Raw genomic sequence first — 17983 nt, forward strand, 5'->3', positions numbered from 1 at the left:
CTATGTATTGCTGGTCATGCTAGAGAAATCTTAGAGCACATACTTTGTACTTTAATAAGAAAATAGCAATGTCTCTGTTTTAATGAAGGCTTATCAACTTTCATTCATGAATATATTTTTAACGAAGATACATACCATCTCTCCCATTATGCCCTACCATTATGGTATCACCCTATGGACATAGGCTTAACTGCTTTTTGTAACAAAGGAGTTTTCATATCTAACTTGCAGATATCAGCCCACCAGCACAAGGAGTGGACCACAGACAAGTGCAGAAAGAACTGGGAGATGTCATCGTCCGTCTTCACACTCCAGTTGTATTGACTCCCACCACTGTTCAGGTCACATGGACGGTGAGTTCTCTAAGGCTCTGTCAATGAATATCTCTCCTATTCCTTTCAGAAAAACAAAACAGAAGAGGAAAAGGCAAATGAATAATAACAAAAAAGTTTTCAAAACCTTCACCTTTTAAAATCAAGGTGTAATCAATGACAGCATAGGAAAGCATGCAATAAATTACCAAAAAAGTAAATAGTGTAAATACAGTAAAAATTGACTGTGATATAAACATGACATGTTGTCTTCTGAATTCTTAACAGCTTGACTAAGATATAATTAACCAGAGTTAAAGCCCTCACCTAGGGTTTTTAGCTTTGAAATCATCACTAATATCTAATTTTAAAACATTCACCATCCCCAAATAAACCCTGTGCCTATTACCAGTAGTTCTCTCCTTTGCCCTGTGTAACCAAGAATCTACTCTAGGTCTGTACAGACTTCCCTATTCGGGTCTTTTCATAACACAGAATTATGCAGTATATGGTCTTTGAGGTCTGGCTTCTTTTGCTTTTTTTTTTTTTTTTTTGCATTTCTTTAGTGACCAATGATGTTCATCTTTATTATGTGTTTATTGGGCATTTGGGTATCTTCCTTAGATAAATCTTTATTCAAATTCTTTGTCTACTTAAAAATTGGATTATTTACCTTTTATTATAGATTTGTAAGTTTTTTCTGTCTGTTTTGATATAACTCCCTTATCAGATTTATGATTTGCAAATATATTATCTTATTCCACAGATATTTTTTACTTTCTTGATTATACTATTCAAAGCATAAGACAATAGTTTGTCATGAAGTTGTCTTCTGATGTTCAAATGTCTTTACTTTTTTATTTTTTTTTTTGAGACAGAGTCTCATTTTGTCACCGTGGTACAGTGCTACAGTCTTATAGCTCACAGCAACCTCAAACTCTTGGGTTTCAGTGATTCTCTTGCCTCAGCCTCCCAAGCAGCTGAGACTACTGGTACCCACCACAATACCTGGATTTTTTTTTTTTTAGAGACGCAGTCACGCTCTGGCTCAGGCTGGTCTTGAATTCATGAGCTCAAGCAATCCACCCGACTTGGCTCCCAAAGTGCTAGGATTACAGGCATGAGCCACTGCACCTGGCCTTTTTTAAGCTAACCTTTATACAGAACTACCCAGACATGTATGTAATTTTAATTATTTGACATATGTAAGTCAAAAAATAGGGGGTGTTAGTAAATGTAGAATACAAATGTCTTAACACAATAACTAAGAAAATGCCAGGAAGGCTATGTTAACCAGTGTGATGAAAATGTGTCAAACGGTCTATAAAACCAGTGTATGGTGCCCCATGATCGCATGAATGTACACAGCTATGATTTAATAATAAATAAATAAATAAATAAATCAATAGGGGTGTGAAAAATAAGTTGATATTTTAATATATGTTAAGAATATTCAAAGCTGTGTATTATTGAATGTGTCAGAATGCCACAGTTATTCCAAAATGCTAATTGTTTTGATCAGATGGTACCCACTGCAGGGAAAACAACAAATAGTGACATGAACATGTTAGAGACTACTAATACTTGAATGTGTGTATGTTTTGAGAAGCATCAAATAATGCTCTTCTCTGTGCTAACTTCAGATGGTGCTAACTTCTCATTTATCCCCAAACTCTCTCTGATATAGCTTCTAAAAATCCATAAGGAAATATATTGGGATTATGGAAGAGTGCATGTACTTGAAGTTTTCTGTGTAGATGGCAGAACGTGTATAAGTAATAAGCGTATGATTAGGGATAACAGAAAAAATATTTTAGTTATAATATTGTTTATTTAGAATATATTTTTAATGGTTTCTCTATTATTATTTCTATTTTGCTTTTATGTAAGTGAAAGGATATCGACAAATCAAAAAATTGAATTTTCTGCCCTTGAAGTCCATGTTACTTTAGGGCAATGTTTTTCAACCTTTGCTATCTCACAGCAAGCTTAAACCTATAGTTAAATCACCATGATACACTGAAATAATGTTGATCAAAAAAAGAGTAAAATAAAGAATATACTGACTGTGCTTTGAACTTGTTTTGAAAATAATTTCACTAAAAATCGTCAAAAATGTCTGTGTCACACCTAAGATCCTTTCATGGCGTACCAGTGTGCGGTGGCACAGCAGTTGAAAAGCACTGCATTAGGGAAATAACTATTTCACAAATTCCAGTCAACTCCCTCAATAAAAGAGGTTAAAAAAGCATGCCCCCTCCCCAGGCTCAAGGGCTCTCCTGCATTTTTAACTTTACCTTGGGAGGGAGAACAATGTAACCTAAAAATTTGTTCTCTCGTATTAATTTGAAATTTTTAAAAAAAGATGAAGCAATGGAGATGTGGGGGAAAAAAAAACATACAGGCAGTGCCTGTAGTTCAGTGAGTAGGGTCCCGGCCCCATATACCGAGGGTGGTGGGTTCAAACCTGGCCCCGGCCAAACTGCAACAACAAAAAAATAGCTGGGCATTGTGGCAGGATCCTGTAGTCCCAGCTACTTGGGAGGCCCAGGCAAAAGAATCACCTAAGCCCAAGAGCTGGAGGTTGCTGTGAGCTGTGATGCCACAGGACTCTACCGAGGGCAACAAAGTGAGACTCTGTCTCAAAAAAAAAGAAAAAGAAAAAAAGAAAGAAAGAAAGAAAAAATAAAAGAAAAAAATACATAATCTGCCCAATGGATCTAGCAAGTAAGTGAAAAATACAGTTGGGATATTGATACTGTCACCTATTAAAGATTTATAAACTAAAAATAAAAAGAATAATACTATACACAGAATTTTCAACCACTGGGAAATAATTAACTCTATACTCAGGCACCAAAAAATATATTCTCACTTATCTATACATATGTGGGAAAAATATGAAGGCATTATAGTTTAGAAGAGGAGAAACTAAATAACATTTAGAGTTGTTTAGTCTAATTCTATAATTGTATCAAAGGAAACCAAAAGCAAACAGGTTGAAAATGTTCCCCAAATGCCATGTCTATTCATTAATAAGGAAAAGATTAGGATTTTCTGACTTTATGTCTGTTTTTTTGTTATTGTTTAACAAAAGAAAAGAAAAAAAAACTATAGATAAATATTCAGCTGCAAGGAATAGTATTTAATGGCAAGATTTTAACATAAAATCCCAGGTGGAACATCTTATTGATTCATAAACCAGCCCCCATGATCAGGCCAAGTTTTGGCTTATGAGTACAAAAATGGGTAATACTTTAATAAAAATAAGTTTATAATGTTTTAAAAATAATTGGGATTATTTAGGATTCCAGTATTTCCAATTCTATTTTTGATATAACTTCACGTAGACTTATTTTATTTTCTGCATATAATGGTTTCTATTCTTCCATTTCCATGAAGGGAACATAATTACCTCATCATATTTCCAAAGGCACAGTGAGGGGTATTATCTGCCATGCCTCTTCCATCATCCAGTAGCTTTGACTTGATACAAAACTAACAAAGCCAAGAAAATAGTTGAATTTTCATAGAATGATTTTACTCATTCAAAACTGAAAATGTCTTTTCTGCTCTGTTGGGAGTTTTGAGGAGGCTTCTTTTAAGCTGCTTCTAAATGTGGGAATCATTTGGGTAAGAATCAAAGTCTTATGTTTATGAAGTTAATCACTTTAAAAGTCACTGAGTTTAAAAGAGTAAATCAAATTAGATCAAAATTACATGACAGTAGACTGGGAGTTCTTCCAAGGTAGGGACCTTGTCACATTCATCTCTATATCCTAAGAAGCTTGTCATTACTAGTTTGCACATCTCGTGCCCTCATAGGCTGTAACTTCTGTGAATCTGGAATCCGTGTTTTATTTTCATTTCTGTTTTTCTAGAGAACAGTCTACTATGAAGTATGCTTTCAATAACTATCTGTTGAATAATGAAATCAGTTGTTTTCATATATTTTTAATTGTTTTGAAAAAAGAAGAGATTCAATTAATATAACAGGATATTGTTCTGCATGTGTTCATAATTACATGTAGCATTATTATGTATTTGAGAGAAGTATGTTTAGTGAGCTAAAGTCAGACTGGGAGTTGCCAAAGAAACTGTATTTTATTTTCATGTAATATTTTTAACTCGCTAAATATATATGACATTTGACAATTCAGTTCATGAACTCATTCTACAAAAATGTTCCATACCTCATTCTGAATATCACTATAGTCACCTTTGAAATACTTTCCTTGAGAAGCTATGCACTGATGCCAGTCCCTAATCCACTCTTCAAAGAAATTTTGGAACTATTTTAATAATGGCCATCAGAGTCATTGTTGTATTATCCTTGATGTCCTGAATGACATTTTAATGATTTTAAATGACATTAAATGTCTTCCCTTCAATATTTCCTTTATCTTAGGGTAAAGAAAAAAAGTTACTGGGGACCATATCAGGTGAATAGGGAGGGTGTTCCAATACAGTTGCTTGTTTACAGGCTAAAATTCCCTTACAGACAGTGCCCCATGACCTGGTGCATTGTTTTAGTGCAAGAGCCATGAGTTGTTTGCAACAAGTTTAGATCATTTTTTTTTTCTCACAGGCTTTTCAGCACTTCCGAATAATAAACATGGTTAACTGTTTGCCCTATTGCTGTAAATTCAAAATGAACAATTCTTCTGATACAAGTAAAGGTCAACAACATCATTTTGACTCTTGATTTGGAGTGGTGGAACTTTTTGATTGTACAAAATTGGCTGATCCCCATTGTACACTTTTACACTTGTTTCAGGATCTTAGTGGGACACCTATGATTCATCACCAGTGACAAAATGACCCTAAACATTGCCTTGCCTCTCTAAAAGGGAGAACTTTGATTCTTCTTTGCTTTTGTTCATCAGTGAGCTCTTTTAGGACCATTTCTGCACACACCTTTTTCATGCCAAGATCATCTGTTAATATTTCCAAATTGTTTCTCTATGGATGTTTATTTGGTCTTCTATTATTCTCATAGTCAGCTGACAATTTTGACACACAATTCAATCAATTTTTGTATTATTTCCATTAGTTCTTCTCTCTACTGGCCTTGACCTTCTTCATCAGTGACATTTCCTCTCTCCTTGGAAAAATGATTAATCTTGCTGGATATGATGGCACATACTTATAATCCAAGCACTCTGGGAGACCAAGGCTGGAGTATCCCTTGAGCTCACAAGTTCAAGACCAACATGAGTGAGAGTGAGATCCCATCTCTACTAAAAGTAGAAAAATTAGTTGGACATTGTGGTGAGCACCTGTAATTCCAGCTACTTGGGTGGCTGAGGCAGAAGGGTAGCTTGAACCCAGGAGTTTGAGGTTGTAGTGAGCTAGACTGATGCTATGCCACTCTATCCCAGGTAACAGAGTGAGTCTCAGCTTTCAAAAAAGAAAAAAGAAAGGGAAGAGAGAAAAGAAAAATGATTAATTCATTTGTACACTGTCATTTTCTTCATGGCATTATCTTAGTAAACTTGGACTACCTCTGAATTAATTTCTACTCTTGCCAAGCTTAACAAAAATTTAATGTTTGTTCATTGCCATAATTAAAGCTCAATATTCTTGTGACAGCACAGAAAAACCCAACAGCAACAATAATGACAAGCACTCAGCAAGACACTTCCACATATCAACACTAACATCCCTGTGAGATGTTGATATACCAAGGTTGTGAACCTTTAACAATTTGTTTGTACAGTGCTGCCAATGGAAGTTAATGCTAGCAAGTTTGCAAACTTTATTTTCAGTAGTGTCTTGTTTAAATTATTACATTGTGAGAACTTGAGTTAGGGATGTCTTGTAGCTTGAGGGAAGAAATATATTCCCCAGCCTATGTGTATAAAACTTAGGTAGTTTACCAATGGTCAGCAAGATTAATTACCAAATGCTTGATTCTTGTGCATACATCCATTGTTCCCCTCCCATGCCAAACTTGAAGCTACAATAGTTAGCAACATCTACTTTCTATATGACTATTCTTATAATGAGGCATAAATGATTAAAAAATGATAAAATAATTTTTAGGCAAAAATGATAAAAAAAAAACACTACTATCCCATAGCATAAAATACCCATAAGTCACTTACTGAAAAATGATTATTCTAGCATTACTTCTGAGTTTTTTTTTTTTCATTTGTTTTTGTTGTTGTTCACAGAAAGAATTATGTACTCTTTGCCTCATAAGCATCACTACACTGAAGATAAAAAGAGTACTTTGACAAGAATTTCAGAAGTTTGCTAAAACCAGATGAGTCACTTAGTAGCTCAGCCTACCAAAGAAATTCACTTTGAATTTTCATTTTAGATGGAGTTTTGTTTAGTTGGGTTTTATAAATGGAAAAGAGAAATATTAAGCATCTCATTTAAATAGATTAGTGAAAATGATAATTTGAGAGCCATATATGGGCCTTTTTATTTAGCCTCTCCTTTCTGTAACAAAGATGCTTCACCACTGTGCATCTCCAAAGCTTGCAAATACGTGAGCAAATTAAGTAAACTGAGGCTCAGAAGTTTTAAGAGGCTATGCTCTAATTTACATTGAGACCTGTCTAGAAACATGAAATTATTATCATTTCCCTTTTTCCTTTAGACAAGTCTTTTTTATTTATGTTTCAGAATACACTCATTTTTAAAATTGTATAAAGCCATGTATTAGTGTCCAGACTCTGACTACAATCAACTCTAAAAGAAAACCTTCCTAATATAATCATAATGTTAATAAAACTAGCCATAAGCATATGATTTAATTTGAAAAGTACCACCTGTCAAAATGAGCTTGAAAGTTAGTGGTTGTAGAACATATATCCAGTAAAAATCCCACCTATTTTTTTAAGGTGATGTTAAACATTTTTATTTTTTTTCCACATGAAACAACAAATTTCCTTCTAAAAAAAAAAAAAAAGAATTTCAACAGCACAAAATCAGGTTAAACTGTTTAGTTATTAAGTAGACCATTACTATCTACTGGCTGAAGACAGTGTACATTCAAGTGTTCAAGGCAATGTTGTATGGTAAACATTAACTTCGTAAAGTCCCTAAAACACTTAATTAATGAAAACCAAACATCAACCAATTTGCCCTGATTTACAGACTCCCATCATCTGGAAACAGCTGCTTAATGTCCTTCTTAAAAACACAGCTTGCTTCTTTCAGTATTAATAAGCTATTATTGTGAGTTATATCTTTCTTTCAGTATATAAATTCACTAAAAGCAAATGCAGAGAAGTTTGTAAAATGCAAGCTTAATGTTGTTTTAACATATGCCGCAAGGAATTTTTTGAACCTTGGCAGTTCTGATAGAAGACATCTCTCTTGAACTCTCAGAAATTTAACATTTCTGATGCTTGGAAAAATGTGTCAGTTGGTACAAATACAAATTGGTAGCATGGATGAGAACTCAAAGATTAGGGGCTTCATGTCAGACCTGGCTCACTTTCTCTTGTACCCCCACCCAAGTAGCACTAACTCCAGACAAGCTATGAAGGTTAGAAAGCTGTCAGGCGGTGAAGGAATTCACACTCATTGAGATTTATCAGAGAAATCAGAGTTAGCTACACTGAGAAACACCACACTCTTACTCATGCCTACCAACTTCATGGAGTTCTCAAGTTCGGGCGTTCTAAACATGGATAAATATCTTTCTGTTTCACTGTACTCTGTTTGAAATTTTCCATTTTTAACTTTTCTGAGACAGTATTTTTAGTTAATATCTGTAGATTTGGTGCCTTCACTTAACAATAAATAAAACAATGCTGTAACTAAAGAAGAAATTTTAGAAGTTATTACATGAAAGAATACCGTTTGCTTATAACATACTGACAATTGGATAAAGAGATTTTTGTAGAAGGTGAAATAAATGACCATCTCCAAATACACTTTTATATTTTCACGTTCTCTACATCCTTCCTAAAATGAGGTTATTACCTTTTTTACAATTAATCTTTTTCAAAGTACTTTTTTTTTTTTTTTTTTTTGCATGCAGTTTTTGGCCAGGGCTGGGTTTGAACCCACCACCTCCAGCATATGGGGCTGATGCCCTACGCCTTTGAGCCACAGGTGCCACCCACCATTAATCTTTATTTAATAGTGAAATAGTTAAATTTAAAACTTCTAGAAGATGGCTATTAAACTATTATATGGAATATTATTTGGAGAATACGTTGTTATAATTTATGTTTATATCAACACTTCTAGAAACATGGCAAGGCATTAAAAATAAAAAAAAAATAAAAACCACAAGCCCTTTTCTCCCTGAAAATGAAACCACCACAAAACCCTGGTAAAGACTGTTTAATAAATGTTTAAAGATAAGAACATGTTGTTTTGTTTTGTTTTTAGACAGAGTGTCATTTTCTTGCTTTTAGTAGAACACAATGGCATCATAGCTCACAGCAACTGCAAACTCTTGGGCTCAAGCTATTATCTTCTTGTCTCAGCCTCCCACATAGCTGGGACTATGGGTGCCCGCCACAATGCCTGGCTATTTTTATAGATGGAGTCTCACTCTTGCTCAGGCTGGTCTCCAACTCTGAGCTTAGGCAATCACCTGCCTTGGCCTCTTGGACTATTAGGATTATAGGCATGAGCCACTGCATCCAGCTATGTTTTATTTTTTTAAACTTCCATTTATATGTATTTGACTTTTATATAATTATCATAGGAGTGGATGAAACATTGTTAAAAAGTTCTACATGATATGAGTTTTCAGATTCAAAAGTCTGATTGTTATTAAAAATAGCTATTAACAACAGTCTCAGATTGTTATTAAAAACCTATTTACATACTTTAAGTGAAGGGATTAAGAAAGTTGTGAAATGGTTTGAATACTGAGATGATAGAAGGAGTCAGAAGTTGGTAAATTACTAAGTTTTTATTTAATATTTGGTAGATGGTGGAAGCTTTAATATGCATTGGAAACAGATGCTCTGTCTAGCTACACAACATCAATCTCTCGCCTGTGCTTCCTCCAAACACAGGGATTTTATTCATGCAGCCTCACAACTCTTCCCCTGCATAAATCTCACTCTTCTGATAGATCTTAGCCCCGTGACTTCTTCAGGGAAGCTTTGTCTCCCCTTTCTCAGTCATGTTTCTCCTCACAATAGGCTTTCCTAGCTCCCGATACATCTCATTCATAACATCTCTTTGTGCTTATTTATTCTGATTATAAATTGTTCATTGTTCGGTGATTATTAGACAATATCCACCTTCTCCCTGGACTACCAGGAAGGCAGGGACTGACTTACCTTCATTATCTGTTTTATCCCCAGAATTCAGCAATTTTTAAGTAACCAAATGAATAGTAACCAAAAACATGTTTTGAGTGAGTGAAGGTATCAGTGAGTAGGCAAGAGAATGGGAATCCCTGACAAATGGCGCATCTTATACAAAGCTGTGTGAGTTGGAATTGTTGAATGCAGGAAACAGGCAAGCAGATGAGAAATAAAGGTAGAAAAATGGCAGGTTTTGATCTTGACAAATCTTTGGGCTAATCAGAAAAATATGAATGAGTTATGTACGTATGTTAGGCACTGTGAGGTATTTTAAAGAGGGGAGTGAGTTATTTCTTTGTTTGTTTGTTTTATTTTGGAAATACTTTTAGGAACAATGTGAACTTGAGTACCAGAGGGATGAGCTAGAAAGTGATAGCATTACTCAGGTGATCACGATGAGGACAGAAGTAAAGATAAGAGAACAGAGGGTGGATCCATTGTCTGCAGTCTTCCCTTTGAGTTACATGCCTGTGATGTTTTCCAGGTTGACCGCCAGCCCCAGTTCATTCAAGGCTACAGAGTGATGTATCGTCAGACTTCAGGCCTGCAGGCTACATCTTCTTGGCAGAATTTAGATGCCAAGGTTCCCACTGAGCGAAGTGCTGTCTTAATCAATCTGAAAAGGGGGGTGACTTATGAAATTAAAGTTCGACCATATTTTAATGAGTTCCAAGGAATGGACAGTGAATCTAAAACGGTTCGTACTACTGAAGAAGGTCAGTATTCAGATTTCTAACATAAGTTAAACTTATATTATGATAAAACCAATTCTTGTTACAGCTCTAGTTTATTATCTTCCTTAGAAAAGTAGAAAGAGATCATTTAAAAGTGAATCCAGAAAGTATCATTTTCTCCTTTTACTCTGAGAATTCCATAGAATCTGACTAGAAAAAATGACACTAATGCAATTTGAATTTTTCTCAAGTAAACATTTGCACATTTTTAAGTAAACATTTCTGAAGTAACATAAAAAACTTATGTCTTTTAGTTCGCCTAAATTTGATTATAACATAGTTTCATTTTTTTTTTTAATGTGGAGTTAGCTCATTTTGCTTCCATAAAAAATAGAACATTGGAAACTCAATAATATAGTGTGTTCATTACGATTATTTTTTTCTGGAATAGTAAAGTGTGACATTTTCTTTTATAAGCCTCTGTACCTTGTGGCCACTGCCAGCCTCACTCTCATAATTTCTTTTTTTTTAAATTAATTTATTTTTTTTAATTGTTAAATCATAGCTGTGTACATTAGTGCAATCAAGGGGTACAATGTGCTGGTTTCATACACAATCTGAAATAGTCTCATCAAACTGTTCAGCGTAGCCTTCATGGCATTTTCTTAGTTACTATACGTAGGTATTTGTTGCCAACCACTTTCTTTGTACTGCCATTCTCTTCCGCTCTCCCACTTTGGAATATTTCTTCCCTACAGATATTTTAAAAGTCAATCTGTGATAGACATGAGATTAATGTAGGTTTCGACCAGTCCGCTTACTCGTGTCTCCTTCACTAAAATAGAGGCTTTTAATAAATTTTGCCATGAAAGTAGATAATTTAGATGCCAAATAAAATCCCCTATTCTGCTTTAATACACGATTTTGCCATCACAACTCCTGTAAAAGCCTTTTTCTAAACATGTTTCATACAATATAAAAGCAGTCATTAGAAAATGTGTATTGGTTGTACATGCTAACATATGGATGTTCATGTGTGAGCAAAGAGGATTTTTTTTTTGTGTGTGTGTGTGTGTGTGTGGTTTTTGGTTGGGCCTGGGTTGGAACCCACCACCTCCGGCATATGGGGCTGGCGCCCTACCCGTTTGAGCCACAGGTGCCACCCAGCAAAGAGGATTTAAGTTATGCATTCCTTGTACTATGCAACAGGGCAAAAATACTACTTTCCCATTGTCTTGCAGTGTGAAACTCTGGCACCGTTTAGAAGTACATAATTTTAAAGGCACCATTAATCTACTTTTATGATATATAAAGGGAAAATTACTAAAAATTAGTAATAATATTTGTATCCACCATTAAATTTTACTCTAAGCTGCAAATTGATGGTAGTAATGAATGAAGTGAATAACTTTAATACAGAATGCTACATGTGAAGCTACCTCCAAAAATCGATTCCACTTCTGTTAGACTTTTCCTCTGGAATTCACATTTGTCACCCATTCAGCGTACATTCTTCTCCAATTTTTGTGGCCTTGTGAAGGTAACAAATGGAACTCTGCTGAGCTGTGTCTGGGGATGGTGAGCACTAATGTGGGTTCTTTCACACCTGTGGAAAGAAGCCTAGCCCTGGATCATTGGCCTGTCAGGAAGCCAGCAGGGGGTTCTCACCAAGCCAGCAGCAAAGCACATGAGAAACCTAGTTTCAAATGTGTTATTTTTCAGTACAGTCTACCTCATAGTTGCAAGGTTGTAGATAAGTGGTCAGATTGATGTCATTGTGCCATATTTTGGAGGAATATTGTCACATAGAGTAATAATACAGAACATCCTTGTGTTATCATGTGTCTATATGTTCTATATCTCAATGCAAATATGAGCATACTTCAGCAAGACATGTCATGAGAAATTTACAAAGCATGAGCAATTTGTTGTCAGGCTTTTAAAATATCTCTTAGGATATTTTCAAAGAACTAAACTGTATTGACCTATTGATGATTTTATATAAAAGGCTTCAATACCACAAAATTCTTTAATTTTTTTTTTTAATTATCAAGTTGGATTTTACACAGTACTCTGATTTTGCTTTTCCTGCCTTTGGTTTTAATTGAAGGACTCTCAGAGAATAGATAAGTTTTTCTCTGATAAATTAGAATTTCTGAGCACTAAGATGCCCTGGATGGGAGATGCCACAGTCTAAAATCAGGCATTGCTTTTCACTCATCTTTTCTCAGTATGGCTGTAATTAGTTAAAGGAGAAACTATAAAAGAGGAGAATTACTGGAGGAAATAAAAATCTGGCTATTTCACATTTGACCCTACATGAACTGTTTTCATTTTTATCATCCGAGACCCTTGCCCATCCACATAAAATGAGTTTTAAATCTTAAATTATGGGTCAATTTATAGCAGTCAATTATTTTTCCCAGTAGGAAAAGAAAGGATTTTTTTCTTCAGTATTGGTCAAATGTGTAGCTGTTTCTGTTTTTATTTAGTAAACAAATGGAAACCCTACAAAAATGGATACCTACAAGGCTGCCACTCAGAAATAACACCTGATAAAATTTTGGAATATGTCCTCTCAAAATAATTTTGGTTAGAAGCAGGTTATTCTCTTTCTCTCTAGAAATTTAGCATATTTGAGTTGAAAGAATCAATCTTCTAAAATCAGACATATCCAGATTCACATTCCGACTTGTTGTTTGGCTTCCAGAAGTATCTTACAGTAGCCTTCTGTTTCCTCATCTGTAAAACAGAGATGAGAGTCATTTCTACTTCCTGAAGTTATTGTGAGAATTAAATCTGACACTTAGCTCAACGCCAGGCATGTAGAAAACACTCATCAGAATGTTAGCTCTTAAATTTATTTTTGAGTGCATATTATTACTGTAATCTATTCACTATATTTAAAGGATATTTTTCAAAAAATCTGTGAGTGTTGAGTATTGGATGTAGGTTCATAACTACTAGAAGCCAGAGCCTCAAGCACCATGTCTGTTTATTCAGATTCTGGAAGTCATAATAATGCCTACGGAGACTTAGAGTGTGCTTTAATATTAATTACTTCCTCTGCAGCACCAAGTGCTCCTCCACAGTCTGTCACTGTGCTGACAGTTGGAAGCCACAACAGCACAAGTATCAGTGTTTCCTGGGATCCTCCTCCTCCCGATCACCAGAATGGAATTATCCAGGAATACAAGGTAGGGTCTGGATGAAGAAGGAAGGCTCTTATATAAAGGTTCTTGGAGAAATCTCAGTGTCATGTAAATGGGACACAGCTCTAATGGTTCTCTTACTCAGTTGAAATGTAAAATGTTTATTTATATTTTTGTGTGACATGTAAGGAAACAAATGCACAGATTAATAGAACCTAAGTACAGGGTCACAGGTCATACAAACTTGGGGGGTACTGTCGGTGTCGCAGGGCCGCTGACCAGCAGGGACGAGGACAACAACGGAAGGATCAAGGGCACTTTGTTGTAGAAATAATACAGCTCGGAAAAAAAAGCAAGCTCTCCTCTTCCTTCCTCTTCTTTCTCCTGTAATGGAATCTGTACTGCCAAGGTTTAAGTCAGGAAGGTTCACACGGGATTCGGACAGACCCGTGGGGCGCCCTGCAGGCAGCTTGCGGAGGACAGGTGAGCAAGCGCCCAAGCGTCCCCCCGGGTGGAAAGCCTTAAGTAGTGGCCAGAACAACAGTGGCTCTGAATCACGCCTAATGACCATTACTTAAGAAAGCACGGACACCTGCCTGACTAATCATCCTTACTCAAAATAATCTGGCTCCTCGTGGCCCTCAGGCGAGAAAGCCTAATTGTCTCATCTTCCCTACAGAGTCTAAAACCCTCCTGGAGGGACGCCTCTGCACTGAGTCTCACCGGCTGAGGAGTGGGCCCCGGGCTTAGGGAAGGGGCTCCGTTATAGGTTGCCTAATGTAGTACAAGCAGTTAGCGCCTCATCTGTTTCTGGGGAGCAGCTATCTCTACAGGTTAGGTTTTTCCCATCCCTCTGCCATTTTAGGCCAGCGGCCGTCGTCGTCCTACAGGTCTCTCCACAGGTACAATTATACCACACTAGTGGGTGGCTTACTGTGGGATTCTAGAACCTCAGGAGTTTAGACATGGGGAACACACTAGGTAATGAAGCCTTCCCTCGGAAACTGTGTCTTTAACGTTGTTGTCAGAATTCTCTCTAAGAGGTTTTAGGGCAGCTGTTTTTAAACTGTGTTCTCAGGAAAAGACAGGTGAGATAGGGTAGGGTACAGTGGGGTGAGGAGGGGGGCAGCACCAACTCTTACTCTAAATGTGGCTTGTATCTATTTATTGAGGTTTTGTAAAATATTTTACCAGGGGAGTAAAACAGCCACCGAAACAATAAATTTTGAAAAATCCTGACTAATAAAAAATTAATTTTAAAACAGCCACCGAAACAATAAATTTTGAAAAATCCTGACTAATAAAAAATTAATTTTAAAACAGCCACCGAAACAATAAATTTTGAAAAATCCTGACTAATAAAAAATTAATTTGTGTCATTTTTCAACTGTAAATTTTTGCTACTTAGAGACAGTATAAGACTATTATTTCACCATTATTTGATGTGTAAGACACAGAACATGTCTAATTTTTAAAAATAAGTTTCTGTTTGTAATGTGAACAGACCACATGTGAGTGTAAAACTTCTCATTAAACTTGGAAAAATGCAAAACTATGGTTTTTTACTAATAAATATTTTTGGAATGGTTAAATATCAAATTAGCTACATCTAATACAATAGGGAACTAGATACTCTACCTCACCTCAGAAATTCAGTCAGTATTTGAAATTCAGTTGAGTAATTTCACCTAAAACTTTGCAGATTGAATTTTATTTCTAAGAAAATGTGATATTTTTAAAGTAGAATTTTATTCAGTGATAGGTCAACTTGTGATAGCAAATGAACTAACTAAATAAGCAATTATTTTAAAATTATTCCAATCACATTATAAAGAAACATGCTTAATAAAGGCAAAAATAAATGCTTTTATAATTGCATAATTACATAGATTTGAAAGTTTTGCAAGTGTTAGGACATGGTTTTCGCAGTTAAGAATTATCCACTATGGCGTCTGTGTGCTTTACTAAGGTTAGGAATTTACTTTTGTACCATTAGGAGCTAAATATCCTGAACTCTTATATAGTTAGATACATATATATGATTTTTTACAGCATGATTTTTTTCTTAAATTGTAAAATTTCTTACTCATTGGAGATCTTTACTATTTTGATATCAAAACGTATATTTAGGTAAGGGCTAACTATCCCTCCATTAGGAACATAGATGCCAAATGTAAATATAAATAATATAAATCACAGGGATTACTTTGCTAAAAAAAATTTCAGGAGGTAACCTGTTTCAGAAATAAACCATATGCTTTTCTATAAATATATCTATATATGTTGATTTTGAAATATTACGTAGTATGAATACAAACAGGGGTACACAGTGGAATTCTTTATATAATACATTTTGTAGTAAAATGTAAATTACTTTCATGGGCACCTATATACCCTAGATATTGTAATCCATAATCATCATATTTTAATAGATTATTTGCATAATATATTTTGATATATAAATGGAACAGAGGAAATTATGTGTTTTAATATATGCCAAAATGCTATTTGCAAACAATGACCACATTTCAGAGGTGTTAAAATCATTTTGTCTTCTAAATTACTCATTATGAGCAGTCAGATCTGAGAGGAAGATACAAATGACCATGGAATAGTTTTAGCTTCCCTTACTTTTCTTCCTTTAACACAGGTGCATGTGCTTGTACACACACAAATACACACTCACACACACACACACACTTATACATAGGTAATTAAACTGCAGAGGATGAGCTCTAGAAAATGTCACTTATAGATACTTCTAGACATCTAGAAATTAGATTGGTCAGTATTAAAAAGTATTTAATCAATTCTAACAACCCAGTTACTGGCAATAGTAATTTCTCATATCCATTTGTTATTCGCTTTCTATTTTCTTAGATCTGGTGTCTGGGAAATGAAACGCGATTCCATATCAACAAAACTGTGGATGCGGCCATACGATCTGTAATAATTGGTGGATTATACCCAGGTATTCAATACCGGGTTGAGGTTGCAGCTAGTACCAGTGCAGGGGTTGGAGTAAAAAGTGAGCCACAGCCAATAATAATTGGTGAGTATCAATCTATGTATCTCTGTTTAACAAGCAGTGGACTGACAACAAGGCAGATATTGCTTTTATATCTCCATCTTGGTAATGAATATGCCCTCGGGTGACAGAGAGCACCCAGGGGAGGGGCAAGTGGGTCAACTGACTACAGTTTCTCACAAAAATGCTTGGTGCATTTGCTCAATGCTCTTAAGAGTCACATGATCTTTAAAAAATTACAATCGTTAAGAGTTTAAATGCTGAAAAGTGGTTTGAAAATTAGTCTTAATTAGCAATGTTGGTATCATTGAAATATAGCAGAAAATGAGAGTGTTATTAAAAACACATCATGTTTCAAATTTATATGCTTCCTCTTTGCCAGAAAAATATCAAAAATTAATCAGAAACAGACCAAAATAAATTTTGTCATCCAAATATACTATCCCAAAGAAGAAAGTCATTACATCCACTATCATCATTGCTTAAAATTGTTCCCTCTCATCACAGATTATATTTGCTCAATCTTTATAAATAGAATCATACAGAATATCATGTTTTGCATCTGGTATTTATCACGAAAGATAATGTTTCGGAGATTCGCCCATGTGTGTATGATGAAGTTCATGTATTTTATCTCTGAGTAGTCTTCAATTGTATGAATATGTCATGTTTTGTCTATCCACTTTTAAGAGAACTAACATTCTTGTGCACATCTTTTTGAGAACACATTTTCATTTCTTTTGAAGAGATATCTAGAAGTGAAATTTCTGGGTAAAGGGTGATATAGTTTGACATTGTAAAACAGTGCTGCGCAATATTCAACTTATGTAATTTTAGACTTCCATCCATGAAAATGACTTCTCGTTTCTCTACCTTGTCACCTACACCTAACGTTTCCAGTCTTAGTAATTTAGCTATTCTAGTGGGTAGCTGTTTATTATTTTTACCTTGAATTTTCTTTCATAACTGATAATGTTGAGCAACTTTACATGTGCTTATTGGCCATTGATGTAATCTCTTTTATGAATTGACCACATACTTGCCTTTTTAAAATTGGGTTGTTTTTTGATAATATCAATAGGAGCTTTTTACACATTCTGGATACAAATTCTTTGTTACACGTATGTATTGAAACTATTTTGTCCTGTTCCATGGATTTCCTATTCATTTTTTAAATAGTCATTTAATAAAATAAGTTTTACATTTTAATGAAGTACAATTCATTATGTTTCATAATTAGTGCTTTCTAAATTTGTGGACTACATCTATAGTGATTAAAAATATTTTCTTCTAGAAGCTTTATAATGTTAGCTTTTATGCTTTGATCTATAATTAATCTTAAGGTAAATGCATCTGATTCAAGGATTGAAGCTTTTTATTTCCATATGCATATCAAATTGTATAGGCACAATTTACTGTAAAGAATTTCCAGTCCCCAGTTAGCCATATACATGTGGACCACTTCCTAGATTCCCTGGATGGTTCCATTTGTTTATATGTCTACCCATACGCCAAAACACATCAT

General features: G+C 34.9%; 1 protein-coding gene across 12 annotated transcripts in view; it reads left to right on the top strand.

Annotated features, from left to right (window-relative positions):
• The window catches only part of ROBO2 (roundabout guidance receptor 2), a 630786-nt gene that overhangs the window by 534376 nt on the left and 78427 nt on the right, over positions 1-17983 (top strand). For all 12 annotated transcript variants that reach the window (XM_053565141.1, XM_053565146.1, XM_053565142.1 and 9 more), the window contains 4 exons: positions 232-353; positions 10089-10320; positions 13351-13475; positions 16311-16482. In XM_053565141.1, the coding sequence (XP_053421116.1) occupies positions 232-353; positions 10089-10320; positions 13351-13475; positions 16311-16482 (651 nt within the window). The remainder of the gene's footprint in view (positions 1-231; positions 354-10088; positions 10321-13350; positions 13476-16310; positions 16483-17983) is intronic.

This window comes from Nycticebus coucang, chromosome 16, assembly GCF_027406575.1.
Source record: "Nycticebus coucang isolate mNycCou1 chromosome 16, mNycCou1.pri, whole genome shotgun sequence".
Classification (NCBI taxonomy): Eukaryota; Metazoa; Chordata; class Mammalia; order Primates; family Lorisidae; genus Nycticebus; species Nycticebus coucang.